This window comes from Cicer arietinum, chromosome 1 (assembly GCF_000331145.2).
Source record: "Cicer arietinum cultivar CDC Frontier isolate Library 1 chromosome 1, Cicar.CDCFrontier_v2.0, whole genome shotgun sequence".
Classification (NCBI taxonomy): Eukaryota; Viridiplantae; Streptophyta; class Magnoliopsida; order Fabales; family Fabaceae; genus Cicer; species Cicer arietinum.
In genome coordinates, this window is record NC_021160.2 from 51,215,518 (window position 1) to 51,229,578 (window position 14,061).

The window sequence follows — 14,061 nt, forward strand, 5'->3', positions numbered from 1 at the left end:
AGTAGGAAAAAAATGCAAATAAATAATTTGAAGCTAAAAAAAATAAAAATAAAAATCACTCCTTTAAATTGATAAGGAAAAAAAGAGAATAAGAATCTGGGAAGTAGTAAAAATCTAAAGAGGATATGTAGGATTACTTGGCATACATGTTTCCAAATTTTATTTAAGAAAAGGATTGTTGTTTTTGTTTAAAAGAAAACTTAAATATCTATTTGATTTTCGTAAATATTACTCATTTTAATTTTAGTCGTGTAATTTTTTTTATATTTTTATTTTTGCAATATTAAGTTAAATTAAAAATTATTTATAAATTTTTTTGTAAAAAAATATAAAGTGGTCAATTTTTGTTAAAATAACACGTAGTTTTAATATTGTTCAACTAATTTTTAATATTTAAAATATAATTAATATTTTATTTACGATGATAATTGAATTTACAATTTTCTTATTACTATAGTCTCCAACTCCTAATGATAACCACCAATTCAATTTTAAATTTTTTTAATATATATTTCATTTATAAATTTCAATAATTTAAAGTTTAACTAATGGATAAATAAATTATTGACAATACGAAGATATGATAATATATTTTATACTCTATGGTTGGCTCTCTCGCTCTCACATCACATATTAACAAAATTCCAATTATATATTCCTCTTCAATCTTATTTTCATTTAGTTTTACGAATACTAATGATTAACTCTCTACATTTTATTCGATTTTATTAATAGAAGAAACATTTACGAAATCAATATCAAATTCCTTCGAATTTTACTAAAAACGTGAGGACTAATTCTAAGGATAATTTCGTCAATTTATTAAAATATTAGAGTAAGAGAATATACAAAAAGTTCATTTTTTTTCTTCTTCTTCTTCTAGCATTAATTACACACCAACAAAAATGAGTTCAAATATAAGACATTACATCTAATTTAAGCATATCAATATTGGTGAGAATTAAAAAAAAAAAAAATTATTCTATAAAGATAAACCATTTTAATTATTGAAACAGATGTCCCCAAAACAGAAAAAATGATAGCCCAAAGTTAAATCAGTGTCTGCCCTAATCTCCCATTTCCCAATTTCCCATCTATCTATTCTGCTCTGCCCGCCGCATCCCACTCGTCGAAAGCTCACAGCGTTCTCTCTTTCTTCTTCAAAATTCCGCAGGTCGTGTTTTCCGGTAACAACAGTGTCTTACTAGCCGGAAAGTTGTCGGAGTATAGGGTTTCGTTACTCTCCGTTGCGGTTTAGGGTAATTGAGTTACCGCAACTTAACACAGGAATCAGTTTCTTAATAATCGTTTCAGATCAACCGATCTAACGTTTTTTTGCGATCTATTTTACCGCAACGGTTAAGGCAAAGTGAAACAGTTAAAATTCACCGCAAGTGTGAACTTTTGCGCTTAATTTGTTACTGATTTGGTAGTTTAATACTGAATTTTATTGAATCTGATTCTTTTTGTTCGACATTTTATCGTATTCAGGTTGTTGATTGGTTTCAAGGAAAAAGATTCTGCGTATTGTGCAGCTTAGGGATGAATTTTTGCTTGATCTGTTGAAATTCGTGCAATGTCCGGGTTACTTAATGTATTCCCTTATGCCCTTTAGAACAAACAAGTTAATATAATTTTGAATTTTGGTTCATTTTCATTTTCATTGAATATTTTGTTTAATAATGGTAGATGGTAGATTTAAGTAATGGCTTTTACTGAGATTTATATGACTTTATCCTCCATATTTTAGTTTGATGTTCAAACTTGTATGTTTTCATTAGATTTAAGCGCTGAATTACACTGTCTCTTGTGATCAGTGATACTTGGTATATCATATTTTTCATCCTTGTACATTGTATGATGGTATAATGTGATATTTACTACTAATTAGAATGTTTTGTTAACATTTTGATTAATTAGAAACCTAATCAAATTATAGGTTATGTTGTGGGAGAAGAATGAGTAATGTAGAACACGACAAAACATATATAGTAATGATCTATGGTAGAGTATCCCTTTTACCAGAACAATTAATCTAGAAGATTTCTCTTTTACTCTGATTTCCAAAGCTATAAAACAGCAAGGAAATGTTGTTATTGTAATTATTACAAAAAGTTTGAATAACATTAGGCGTCTTTAGGGAATTTATTACCGAGTTAATAAAAATTATAGACAATCCTAATCAACTATAAAATCCTTGTCAGATACTCATTCCTATATTTGAATTCCATTAGGAAGTGATTAATAACGGCAATTGATTTAACGCATTATATTTGCTTAAACTTTTATGATATGAGTGCTAAGCATTATGCTTGCTTGTTACCGACAATTTTATGTTTTTTATCATCATATCATCATTATAATTTTTGTCGGATATTGATTTGTGCTTTTCGCCTTTCACAATTGATGTAAATTATAACAGAGTTCTGTTTGCAGTCTTCTCTGAACGGTTCTACTTCAAATCTTCCAGACGGTGCTGGGCGTTCTTTCACTACATCATTCTCGAGTCAGTCTGGTGCAGCCTCCCCAATTTATCATCACACTGGTGAGAATATTTTGCTGGAGTCAATTCATTTTCTTCTCTCCTTTAGTTGCATAATAGCTAGCTCTTTGCTACAGGTGGTATTCAGGGGTTGCACAACATGCATGGAAGCTTCAACGTTCCCAACATGCCCAGTACACTTACATCAAGAAACTCAACAATAAATAGCATGCCAACTGGAGGGGTTCAGCAACCTACATCAAGCCTTTCTAGTGGAAGATTTACATCAAACAATTTACCTGCTGCTCTGTCACAGGTACATGTGAATTCCTGTGTTTAAACATCTCGAGAGTAATGGCTGAGCTATTGAGCATACTTTGCCGTTCTGTCTTTCATATTCTTTCTACTGGTCCGTAGTTTAAAATATTTCCACCTGTCTGTATATGATATTTGCAGCTATCTCATGGAAGCTCTCATGGACATTCAGGAGTCAACAGTAGAGGAGGTATAAGTGTTGTAGGAAATCCTGGATTTAGTAGTAGCACAAATGGAGTTGCCGGTTCTATTCCTGGGATTCTTCCTACTTCTGCTGCAATTGGTAACCGTGCTACTGTTCCAGGATTGGGAGTATCCCCAATTTTGGGAAATGCAGGTCCTCGGATAACAAGTTCTATGGGAAACATGGTTGCTGCGGGGAACATCGGGAGGATAAGCTCCGGAGGATTGTCCATTCCTGGCCTTGCGTCTCGCCTAAATTTGAATGGAAATAGTGGATCTGGTGGTCTAGGCGTGCAAGGACAGAATCGATTGATGAGTGGTGTGCTTCCACAAGGTATGTATTTTGACAATCTCAAGTACATTAAAGTGACATGGAAGTAAAATTTTCTCGTAATAAATATCCAGTTACATGGGGGTTATCATCAGTGTTGTTGATAGTGGTCTATGGCCGAGAGGCCAAAACCCGCCATTTTGGCCGCCATTTAACCTCCATAGCCGCAATCACGTGTAAAATGCCCACTGGTTATCGTCTAGCTTGCATGGTGTGATGGTAGATAGGATAGTGCCCCATCACGAAGCAAGGCACCCACAATTCTAGGATACATTAAATGTATCCTGGCAAGTGTCAGTGGCCATTGTTTTCATTGCCTCACTGCGCATGCACAGCTATGTCAAATTAACCGTTCCATGGGAGTGAGACCTCTAAATTGCCATTCCACCATGTTGTGACAATTTGCAATGCTGGAGGACTAATGTCCTCAACCAGATAGAGAAGGATGCAGTTGGTTTTGCTTGCTTGTCCACCAGTGTTGAATTTGTTGTCTCCTTTGTGTCACAACTCTATTCTTCGTTATGCCAAATGATATAAATTAATTGCTTTCTTTCTGCAATGTTGCAATAAATATGTTGGCCAGTAACTAAGGTACCCCCATGTGGTACAAATCCATGCTAAAGAACATCTGCTTTTTAAGATATATGTTTGCTAAAAGTTAAATAATTTTCCCTTTAATGTTGTGTTACTAAATATAATTAGATAACATACGCTACTTTGTGGTGACAACTAGTCTTTGATTCAGGTTCTCCTCAGGTAATTTCAATGCTAGGAAATTCTTATCCCAGTGCTGGAGGTCCACTTTCACAAAGCCATATTCAAGCAGTACATCACTTGAACTCTATGGGGATGTTGAATGATTTGAATTCCAGTGATAGTTCACCCTTTGATCTCAATGACTTCCCTCAACTATCAAGCCGTCCTAGTTCTGCTGGGGGCCCTCAAGGACAGTTGGGTGTGTGATGGAAAATGTTGTTTAGTTTAATATATTGTTCACCTTCTGTAATAAAGAATAATGTAAACTGCAAAATTTCAGGCTCTTTACGAAAACAGGGTCTTAGTCCTATTGTACAGCAAAACCAAGAGTTTAGCATTCAAAATGAGGATTTCCCAGCTTTACCAGGATACAAAGGTACTGTGTATGATTTGACTGATATTTTGTGCTAATTGGTTATACATTTCTTGTTAGGGAATTTTACTGCTCAGTTCTATTATTTTCTTGCTTTGGGGGTTGTAGACTTTTAGAGTGAAATTTATACTCTTCTTGAAGGAGTTTTGGATATTTGCATTTTGCATGTAAATCTAATTTCTAGCTTCATAATATTGTCCAGAATGTGTCAGTGTTTTGTTTCCATTTTCTTTTGATTTTTTTGACAGGTATTGTTACAGCTCCTTGGATTAGTGTTTTGTATATAGCTGTGTGACATGTCATACATTTAGCAAGGATGTTTTAATGGCTCCTATTGTTGTAGTGGAATTAATGATTTCTCATGTTTGCACTGTTGAATCTTTGATGGCTTGCTGGGAATAACATTTCAGTAGTTTCTATATGATGACAGTTTTATTATTTTTGGTCAACTTTGTGCACTGTACTGAGAATTCAAATTTACAGAGGTTACTTAGTTGTTGGCTTTGGAGTTTGATTTTTTCTTCATAATATTTGTACACAGGTGGTAGTGCAGATTTTACGATGGATATGCACCAGAAAGAACAACTTCATGACAACGCTATGTCAATGATGCAGTCTCAACATTTCTCCGTGAGTTTCATACAGTAAAAGATTGAGATATTTTGTGTCCATATCCATGGTTATGATATTATTGGATCAAAATCTGTTCTCAATCCTATCTGTGTTCTTTTCTGCAGATGGGGAGGTCTGCTGGTTTTAGTTTAGGAGGATCTTATTCAGCACATCGTACACAACAGCAACAGCAGCATGCTCCTTCTGTCAGTAACAGTGGTGTCTCCTTTTCATCTGTGAACAATCAAGATCTTCACCTGCATGGGTCAGATGTTTTTCCGTCTCCCAACTCTACATACCATTCCCAGGTACACGAATTTCCTGCTGTAAGCGAGGCACTTGTTTTGTGTTAGAATGTATGCTTTTTAAATATTTATGTGATATGAAGTGCCCATTTGAACTGTAATTCCATATTCCCATCAAAGCTAGTTCATGACGTTCTAATTACTTCTGTATTTTTTTTGTTTAGACAAGTGGGCCTCCTGGCATTGGATTGAGGCCCCTAAATTCTCCAAATACAGTTTCTGGTACGGGTTCATATGACCAGCTCATCCAGCAGTATCAACAACACCAGAACCAGTCCCAGTTTCGCCTACAGCAAATGTCAGCTGCAAATCAGTCCTTTAGGGATCATGGCATGAAGTCTATGCAAACTGCACAATCTACTCCTGATCCATTTGGTTTGCTTGGCTTGTTAAGTGTGATTAGGATGAGTGATCCTGATCTGACATCTCTTGCTCTTGGAATCGATCTTACAACACTTGGGCTAAATTTGAATTCATCTGAAAATCTTCACAAGACTTTCGGGTCTCCTTGGTCTGAGGAACCAGCTAAGGGTGACCCAGAGTTTAGTGTGCTTCAATGTTATTATGCTAAACCACCTCCTGCCCTACACGTGAGACATTATTTTTTTAGCTTTATATTTCTATGTCCTTATTTTCTGCTTTTTATGTGGGCTAATTCTTTTGTGTGGTGCAGCAAGGTTATTTTGCAAAGTTTACATTGGAAACACTGTTTTACATATTTTACAGGTGCGCTTTTTTGAAAACCAATCATATTCATTTTCACATATGCTTGCATTTATAATACTAATAGTAGTAATTATAATTTGATCTTTTATTGCAGCATGCCTAAAGATGAAGCACAACTGTATGCTGCAAATGAACTGTATGCATTCTATCACATGCACCCGTTTGTTTTATGTTATGATTACTTGCACCTTTTTGTTGTGTTATGATCACCACATCCACCCTTTTAATTATTCTTTTGTTGATTGTTTTTTTACCAATAAGCTATTGTTGTTGCTCAGTTATAAACGAGGGTGGTTTTATCACAAAGAGCATCGTATGTGGTATATAAGAGTTCCCAACATGGAGCCCCTTGTCAAAACTAACACATACGAGAGAGGATCTTACCATTGTTTTGATCCAAGCACTTTCGAAACTGTCCGGAGGGTGAGTTTCTGTGAACACACAATACTCCTCTTTGTTAAATGTTTTTTTCCCTCCCTTATTGGCTGAATAATTGTCCTATTTAAGCTTCTAATGAACACACATCTTGCAGGATAATTTTGTTCTTCATTATGAAATGGTGGAAAAGAGACCGTCTTTGCCACAGCATTGAGGAGAGGATACAAAACCTTCAGTGTAAAGCTTTTTATGTATGGATATAATTTGTTATGATGGAAGCCAATTTACAGTATTAGTGTAACTATAATTTGGCGTTTCTCTTAGATTTTATCAAATCTCGATGCACTTAGAGCTGTTATCTCTTGGGCCCAAATATGAATTATAGTTATAAGAGTAGACGTGGGGGTAACGTAGCTGTTCCTAGCAGTGTCTAGTAGCTGCCCTATACATAAATATAGTTTATGTTTATATGTTCTGTCGAGGAATATGGCCCCCAAATAGGGAAATAAAACGGATTAGGTTTTTTTTTCCTCTGATGATCATTATTTGTTTTGATAGGCCAATGTTGGTAAATTAGTGGTTATTTTAGTTTTTCAGATTTGAACCCGAACCCCCCTCTTAAATCTCTTTTGTTGTCCCATACATCACCAACCAAATACCTACCGGTAACAATACTGACACGGTGGAAAGTAAATAATTATACTTTTGATTCCTAAATTAAGAGCTACATGTCGCTAGTAGAGCACAGAACACCGAATTTTCCGATTCATGCTGGGTATGAATTCTATAGTCAATCATATTCATACCATCTTTTTTCTAAATCAGATCTGTATTGAACATGACAGCCGTAGAACAATGTCCTGAGTAGTAGTAATCAAAGCCTGAATTGTTCTGCTAACATTTTAAACTTTTTTTGCCATAAAACCTCTTGAATGCATTATGTTTTTTTTTTTTGGGTAAGACCAGTGTTTTGTATTTTTGTTTATCAGGAATGTTAGGAGATTAACGCTTGAGTCAATCAATGACTGTAAATAATCTTGCTAATTTACTTAGGCACATAATATGGTTTGTAAATTTTATCAAGATCATGACCATACGACTCATCAAAGGTCATACCTCCAAATTGATGCAACTCGGCTATAAAATTCCTCAATTAGCTGCCTTCACTGTACTTGCTTCTTGAAATGTACTAGACGATGACAGCGAAGTGAGTCATCATGAGTAGCTCTAATTTTAGTTGGTGTAAGGATAAGAACCTGATTTTGTAAAATTGATTTGGTTAAATTTGAATGGAAAGTAGTAGGTGTGTGGGTTACTGTATAAACGAGATTCATATCAAACTTGTGGTTAATTTTTCAAAATAATGTGAGATATTTCTCATTACTCAAGTGCAAGATAGACAAACTTTTCATAAAGTTGATTCGATTGGAATTTGGTTTTGTTGCAATTGAAATGATTTATGGTGGAATATTATATATTGAAAGCAAATGTGATGTATGTATGTAAGGTTCGGCCTAATACAAAACCAGTGTTTAGTACTTAGTCATACTAAAATTTGGAAGTAAAATAAACTTTGGTTACAGTAATCACATTCATTCATGTACTTTTTATTATTATTTAAAATTGATTATGCAAGAGGTAAAATCAAGTTTGATACTCTCTACCATAACAGTAACAAACACCCTATTGGCCAGACTATTTACTACATAGTTAATGCGTTGTTTACATTTAGCCATTTCTTGAGAGATATACATTTGAAATCCTACCTTAGTTGGATATAGTTCCATCATGCTAAGTGCTTCAAGTATAAAACTCTCCTAAATTGCATACATTTTCTTAAACTCATTGTTTAACAGCTCAGAATCTGAAAAAGCAGACACAGAAAAAGACTTTGACTTGCTTTCCATTGAAGATTTCCGAATATTCCTCAAATTTGAAGACTCAATTCGATGCTTAATAACCCAATAACACATAGTTCCCAAAGTTGTAGCCATTATAGTCGTCCCTATAATTGTAACACCAATTGCCAACCACTTTTCTTCTTTTCCAACCACAACAAATGACAAAGCCAAAAATGCCACAGAAACAAGCACACAAGCTAACCACATAAGCTTGTTAATAATAGCCATCATTTGTTTCTTTGCTTTGCTTTCTATAACAACAACAGAGGTTTGCACTACCACAACAGCAAGAGAAATGAAAAGTGCAATAGAATCAAACACAAAGAAAATTATGAATGGTGCTTGTGGAGCTATATTTGCTTCACCAAGTGTCATCCCTGGTGGAATATTGTTTGGATCATCAACAAATTGGCCAGGGACAGTGAAAATAGCAGCAAATGCAACTGTTGCTATTAGTACTGCAACAACTGTTGTTGAGTTTATTGCATTGTTCAGTCCTTCTGCATGCATCTTGTTGATGCGTTTTGCAATTCCTTGGACGCGTTTTCGGGTCTGTCGAGTGTGTTCTAATTGGTAATGTACCTCATGTTTTATGTCGCTTACGGTTTGTTTCAACTCGCGAGCTGTGGTTTGTGGTTTTATGGATTTGGCACTTTGAACACCATGTTCTAATAGAATGGCTTGAACATCATGGCTCCCTACTTTCTCAGCAGTGTCTATTGCTGTTTCACCTGATCTATTCACAGCACTTATGTTTGTTTCCTTCTCTCCAAGAAGCATCTTTACAATCTGCACAACAAATGTAATTGACATATTTCAAAATTTTTGTAGGGACTAAAATAGAAAGTTTTGAATTTAATAGGGACAAAAAACATATTTAACCTTAATCAATATTTAAATGATATTATGCATATAGTATTGAGGTTAATGAAAACTATGTAGGCGTAGCAATAACACCTTGTATTGAATGTGTGTCTGATGCATGTTAGTGTCTATGTAGCAACAACTTCTATCTTTTTAAAAATTATTAGTGGTATCTACATAGACTAATGAGTCGTACAAAAATATGATATATAACACAATATTATGGCATTGTTTGATTTATGTAACTGACCTTACTTTGTGGGATAATACGTTATTTTAGTAGTATCTATGTGTCTTTGTTTAGTGTCAATCAATGCTTCATAGATGGAGATATTAGAGGGCCAAATGCTTCCAATATGTAGTATCTATGGAATTTTGGCAAGAATTATTTAATTTACCTGACACCTGGCTTTCCTGGTTGCTATATGCAATGCTGTGTTTCCCTTTGTATCAACCATGTTTATTGTGGAGGGATCAGCTTTTATCAACTTCTCCACTACTTCAAGATTTTGTCCTTTCACTGCCATGTGAAGTGCTGTCTGACCCTTCTTATCAGTCCTTATTGCAACACTAGGCTCCTTCTCAAGAAGTGCTTTCACAACCTCCAAATGGCCATTTCTTGCAGCCGAATGAAGAGCTGTTTTCCCATTACTTTTAGCAATAGTTGCCAAGCTACTTCCTGCTTCCAATAGAAATTTCACTATCTCAATATGTCCTTGTGTTGCAGCTGTGTGTAAAGCTGTGGTGTTGGATGGATCCACTGTCATTGATAATTCAGGATGAACCTCCATAAGGATCTTCAATATATCTACAACAAAACAAACATGGCTTAGATAATTAGCCATCCTTTAAAAATCACACCTAACAATTTCGGTGTAGCCAAATAGTATGAGTTGAGACGTTAAAAGAGATTATGTAGGAGGTCTATGGTTTGATACTTTCTACTAACAAATTCCTCCATAACAAATTTTAAGTTATAACATTTTTCTACAAAAAGAAATATGGAACAAACAAGCCTAGAGATCAACTCCTGCTATTAACAAATTACCTCATAATAAGTTAATCACTAGCATTTTTCTATAAAAAAATATGAAATAAACACACAAAAAACAAAGAAAACAATAAGATTGAAGATAATGAAAATACCTATATCTCCTTGTTTAGCAGCAATGTGAAAAGCATCAAAACCATTTCTAGCTTTAACTCCAGCAGCAGTAAGATCATAATATTGAATCATTTCCCTTACAACATCAATATAACCATACTCAGCAGCAACATAAAGAGCTGTTTCACCATCTTGATTCTGCCTAGCCAATAAGTCAAGCAATTCATCCTCTTCAGCATCTTTAAGGGTATCTTTCACAACATCTAAATTCCCTGCTCTTGCTGCTGAATGCAAAGGTGTATCATCCCTTTTTCCTGTCAATTGTTTTGTCATTTTTTTCCTAGGAGTGCTAACAGCTAGTGACTGCATCAATTGTGTTGCCATATTGGATTTTCACCCACCTACAAGTTTCCTATCTTTTAATGCTAAATATTTATCAAAACCTTTTTTTTTTCTTCTAGCAAAATCTCATACCAACACCACAACAATTCATTGTGGAATCAATATTTTTTTCTCCTTCAAAGAAATTTCCAATCAGTTCTTATCTCTCATGTCTTCTGAATTTCTGGCCTGCGTTCTGTTCACAACACAAAAAAAAAAAAAATGGGTTAAGAACATTGCACCTGGGTATGTTTTTTTATTTATTGCATTATATCATTTTTTTAAAAGAGAGAATAACTTTATGTTCTAAGGAAGCAACATAATTTGGAAAAAGACAACAACAAAAAAAAAAAACACAAAGGTGGGTTCATTGTATTGTTTGAATAATGATTATTATGTGAAAGAAAACGAAATGGGTAAAGAAGGGATAAAGAAAAGAAACGAACTTGAAGATGAATTGGACATGGGGTTGAAGAAAAAAACCTCAACCCCTTTTTGCTATAGCCTCTTTCTACAACTTTTGCAAAGGTGGTGGTGATTGTGTTGGAAATGATTCCAAAAAAATATATGTTTGGGAATCAAATCAAATATAGAGGGTTAAGATAGAGAGACAAAAACCGCAGTTGTTTTGGCCAATGAAATGACCAGAAACAGAAATAACAGACATAGACACATGCAGATCATATTTTTGGATTTTTTTTTTTTTGTTTAATTGGCGCGGGTGGATATGTCATGGCACGTTGGCATGGCCTTCCCAACAAATTTTTGACATATTTTTTAGGAATTTTTTATTTTTATAATTTTAATCATGAATGTATATTAAACAGATATTTTTGTCTCTCATTAAAAAAAAACTAAACTTAATCAATGAATCATCAAAATACCAGTCAATTTAAAATTTGATGTTATGATGATTATGAACTTTTTTAACATTAAACTGTATCGTTAAAAGATTTTTATGATAGTAAGATGTATCTTTCAAAGATTATTTTGATGGTTCGATGACTAATTTGAGTTTTTTGTTTAGTCATATACCAGAATGACAGCGTCCTACACTGTTAGGAACTAATATGTTGGTTTTATCCATTTTTTAAAGACATATTTTTTTATGGATTTAATTATTCTAAAGTGAATAATTTATTTTAGAGAATAAAATAAATAGTATTAACTTTTGATAAATAAATAAATAAATTAATAGTTGATATTTTATATACACATATAACTAATCATGAGTAGTTATAATATTCACATTTGATTTGTTCAATTTATTAACTTCTTATTTTAGAGGAGTTAAATAAATTTCTCATATTTTACACGTTGTTGGTCAAACTATACAAACTTAAGTTTTTATTTATTTATTGACAAATATTAACAAGTGTCGTAGAATGTAATTGTTAAGAATAAATGTATTTAAAATTGTATATTCTTATATCTAAATAAAAATGCTTGAATAGTTCAAACATAGATTTTGAAATTAGACATTCTTCACATTTTCTCTTGTACGAAAGATTTCAATATATATTTGATATGAAATAATATTGAATTTGTATCTACAATCTGCCTCAAGAATATTGTAGGTTAAAAATCTTTTTTTCAATTGGTCTAGGTATAGACACACCTTTATCTCTTGATGAAACAACAAACTCAAATGCTTTAGGATATTTTGCTCGAGTTTTGAGTGATTTGGACATGATATAGAGCTGAGAGATCACATTATTTTTGAACTTGAAAATTATATAATTTTAGTTTACATTGATTATGGAAAACTACAATTGTTTTGGAAATCTTGTAATGTAAAGAAGATATTTTAATAATCATGAAATAACTCAAACTATTGAAGAAGTTGTTGTAAAGAAGTTGGCGAAAAAATATGTCTCTAAAATTTTTGACAATCTAGCCAATATGGAAACTTAATGTACAAACAAAGAAAATGAAAGGTTGATATTCACTCTGTAGTTAACTCTCCTTTTGTTCACATCCCCAACATAGGAAATACATTTATTCTAGATTTTACTCCTCTAAATAGAAAAGAATTGATAAAAATCATAATGAACAATATGAGGATGTGGTAAAATATTCACACCCTTTGGGAGATGCTGAGGTTGACTTATGCTAATAAGCTAATAAAGCTCATATAGATAATACAAAACAATAAATAAAGAATTATCAATATCCATATCCATATATAGGTTTTTAGAGTGATGTACTGCGATAGAACAATTTTTATATAATTTTTATTTACGCTGTTTGATTTAAATATTTATAATATAAGCTTAATATTAATATAAAATTGAACTTTACTTTGATAGAGTTCATTGGACTTAATTACCAAAACTTAGTTAATTTTTGAATTTGTTTGTCCTTGGATATGTCTGCCTTGTGCATGCCATATCTTGGGCCACAACTATCCAAATTGGATGATTTCAAGGCCATGGAAAAGTAAGAAACAAAACTACATTTGCTTCATAGATAAGAATAATCAAATTCCATCAGAGTCAATTTCTAATTAAGTCAATAAATTATAGTGGACTTGTTGTGTTGGGAAAAACCATAGGTAATTAGAGATAATTATCTCAATTATGCGGAATATTTTTTTCCCCACCTGTGCAGATAAATGGCCAAACAGAAAATACAATTCCAAGAGCAATAATAATTGGCAGAAAATTAAATATGAGACAAACGCAATTTTTAACGTGGAAAACTTCCCTCAAATTGAGAGAATAAAAACCACGGGACCTAGTCCAGTAAAAACTTCCACTATAATAATTAATGGGTACACCAAGAGTCTTCCTAATAACAATAGGGAATATCAATCAACTATAACAACTCTATTACAACCTTATAACAACCTTTCAACTAAAGTGGGTATGCCAAAGTAACTCTCAGAGAAGATAAAACAACTCAAATTATATATTAAAATAACAAACTCAGTGGTAGGAATAATATACTAAATTTGTAGATCAAATGGAGCAAGTTTGCTACACACCTGTTACCACCACTGGAACCAAACCCTTATTTTTCTTCTCTGGCAACCGTTCTTCTTCCGTTGTCTTTCTGTGTGTATTCTTAGGGATTTCTAAATCCCTTTTATTACCTTCAAGTGGGCCAAGCCCATTAAAATCCTTTTTTTTTCTTTTTCTTTTTATTTCAATAATAATAATAATACTAATAAAATTGGTGGGTTCCACTTGGGAAGTGAGCCCACCCAACAAATCTCCCCCTCACGACTCAAGTGGGAAGGTATTGCTCAACCATGCCAGCTTTCTTTCTGCAACATATCATCTTCGACGCAGGCAAGGTCTTCGTCATCATATCTGAACCATTCTCATCAGTATGAATCTTCTCAATT

At 33.4% G+C, this 14,061-nt stretch overlaps 2 protein-coding genes and 1 non-coding gene across 4 annotated transcripts; 1 reads left to right on the forward strand and 2 right to left on the reverse strand.

The window, feature by feature from the left end:
• The first annotated feature begins 989 nt into the window (after positions 1-989).
• Positions 990-6,992, forward strand: LOC101493019 (probable NOT transcription complex subunit VIP2). Of its 2 annotated transcripts, XM_073366665.1 has the most exons (15): positions 992-1,187; positions 1,492-1,594; positions 2,437-2,545; positions 2,620-2,798; positions 2,939-2,987; positions 3,102-3,314; positions 4,057-4,266; positions 4,348-4,443; positions 4,982-5,070; positions 5,178-5,360; positions 5,522-5,947; positions 6,031-6,083; positions 6,178-6,219; positions 6,362-6,506; positions 6,616-6,992. In XM_073366665.1, the coding sequence occupies exons 2-15, from the start codon at positions 1,577-1,579 to the stop codon at positions 6,673-6,675; spliced, it is 1,872 nt and encodes a 623-aa protein (XP_073222766.1). In that variant the 5' UTR covers positions 992-1,187; positions 1,492-1,576; the 3' UTR covers positions 6,676-6,992. The 2 variants fall into 2 exon arrangements, with proteins under 2 accessions (XP_073222765.1, XP_073222766.1); XM_073366664.1 differs by having other exon boundaries at positions 990-1,187; positions 2,939-3,314.
• On the reverse strand, positions 2,465-2,545 carry LOC113785227 (small nucleolar RNA snoR35). The gene has a single exon (XR_003471380.1). It is a non-coding gene; the product is annotated as a small nucleolar RNA snoR35 (small nucleolar RNA).
• A 1,070-nt stretch (positions 6,993-8,062) lies between the features above and the next one.
• On the reverse strand, positions 8,063-11,349 carry LOC101492351 (ankyrin repeat-containing protein At5g02620-like). Its single transcript, XM_004486985.4, has 4 exons — positions 11,159-11,349; positions 10,373-10,908; positions 9,625-10,034; positions 8,063-9,151 (listed from the first exon to the last, which is right to left on the reverse strand). Exons 2-4 carry the CDS (start codon positions 10,713-10,715, stop codon positions 8,279-8,281), a joined length of 1,626 nt encoding a protein of 541 aa, XP_004487042.1. The 5' UTR covers positions 10,716-10,908; positions 11,159-11,349; the 3' UTR covers positions 8,063-8,278.
• Positions 11,350-14,061: the final 2,712 nt, after the last annotated feature.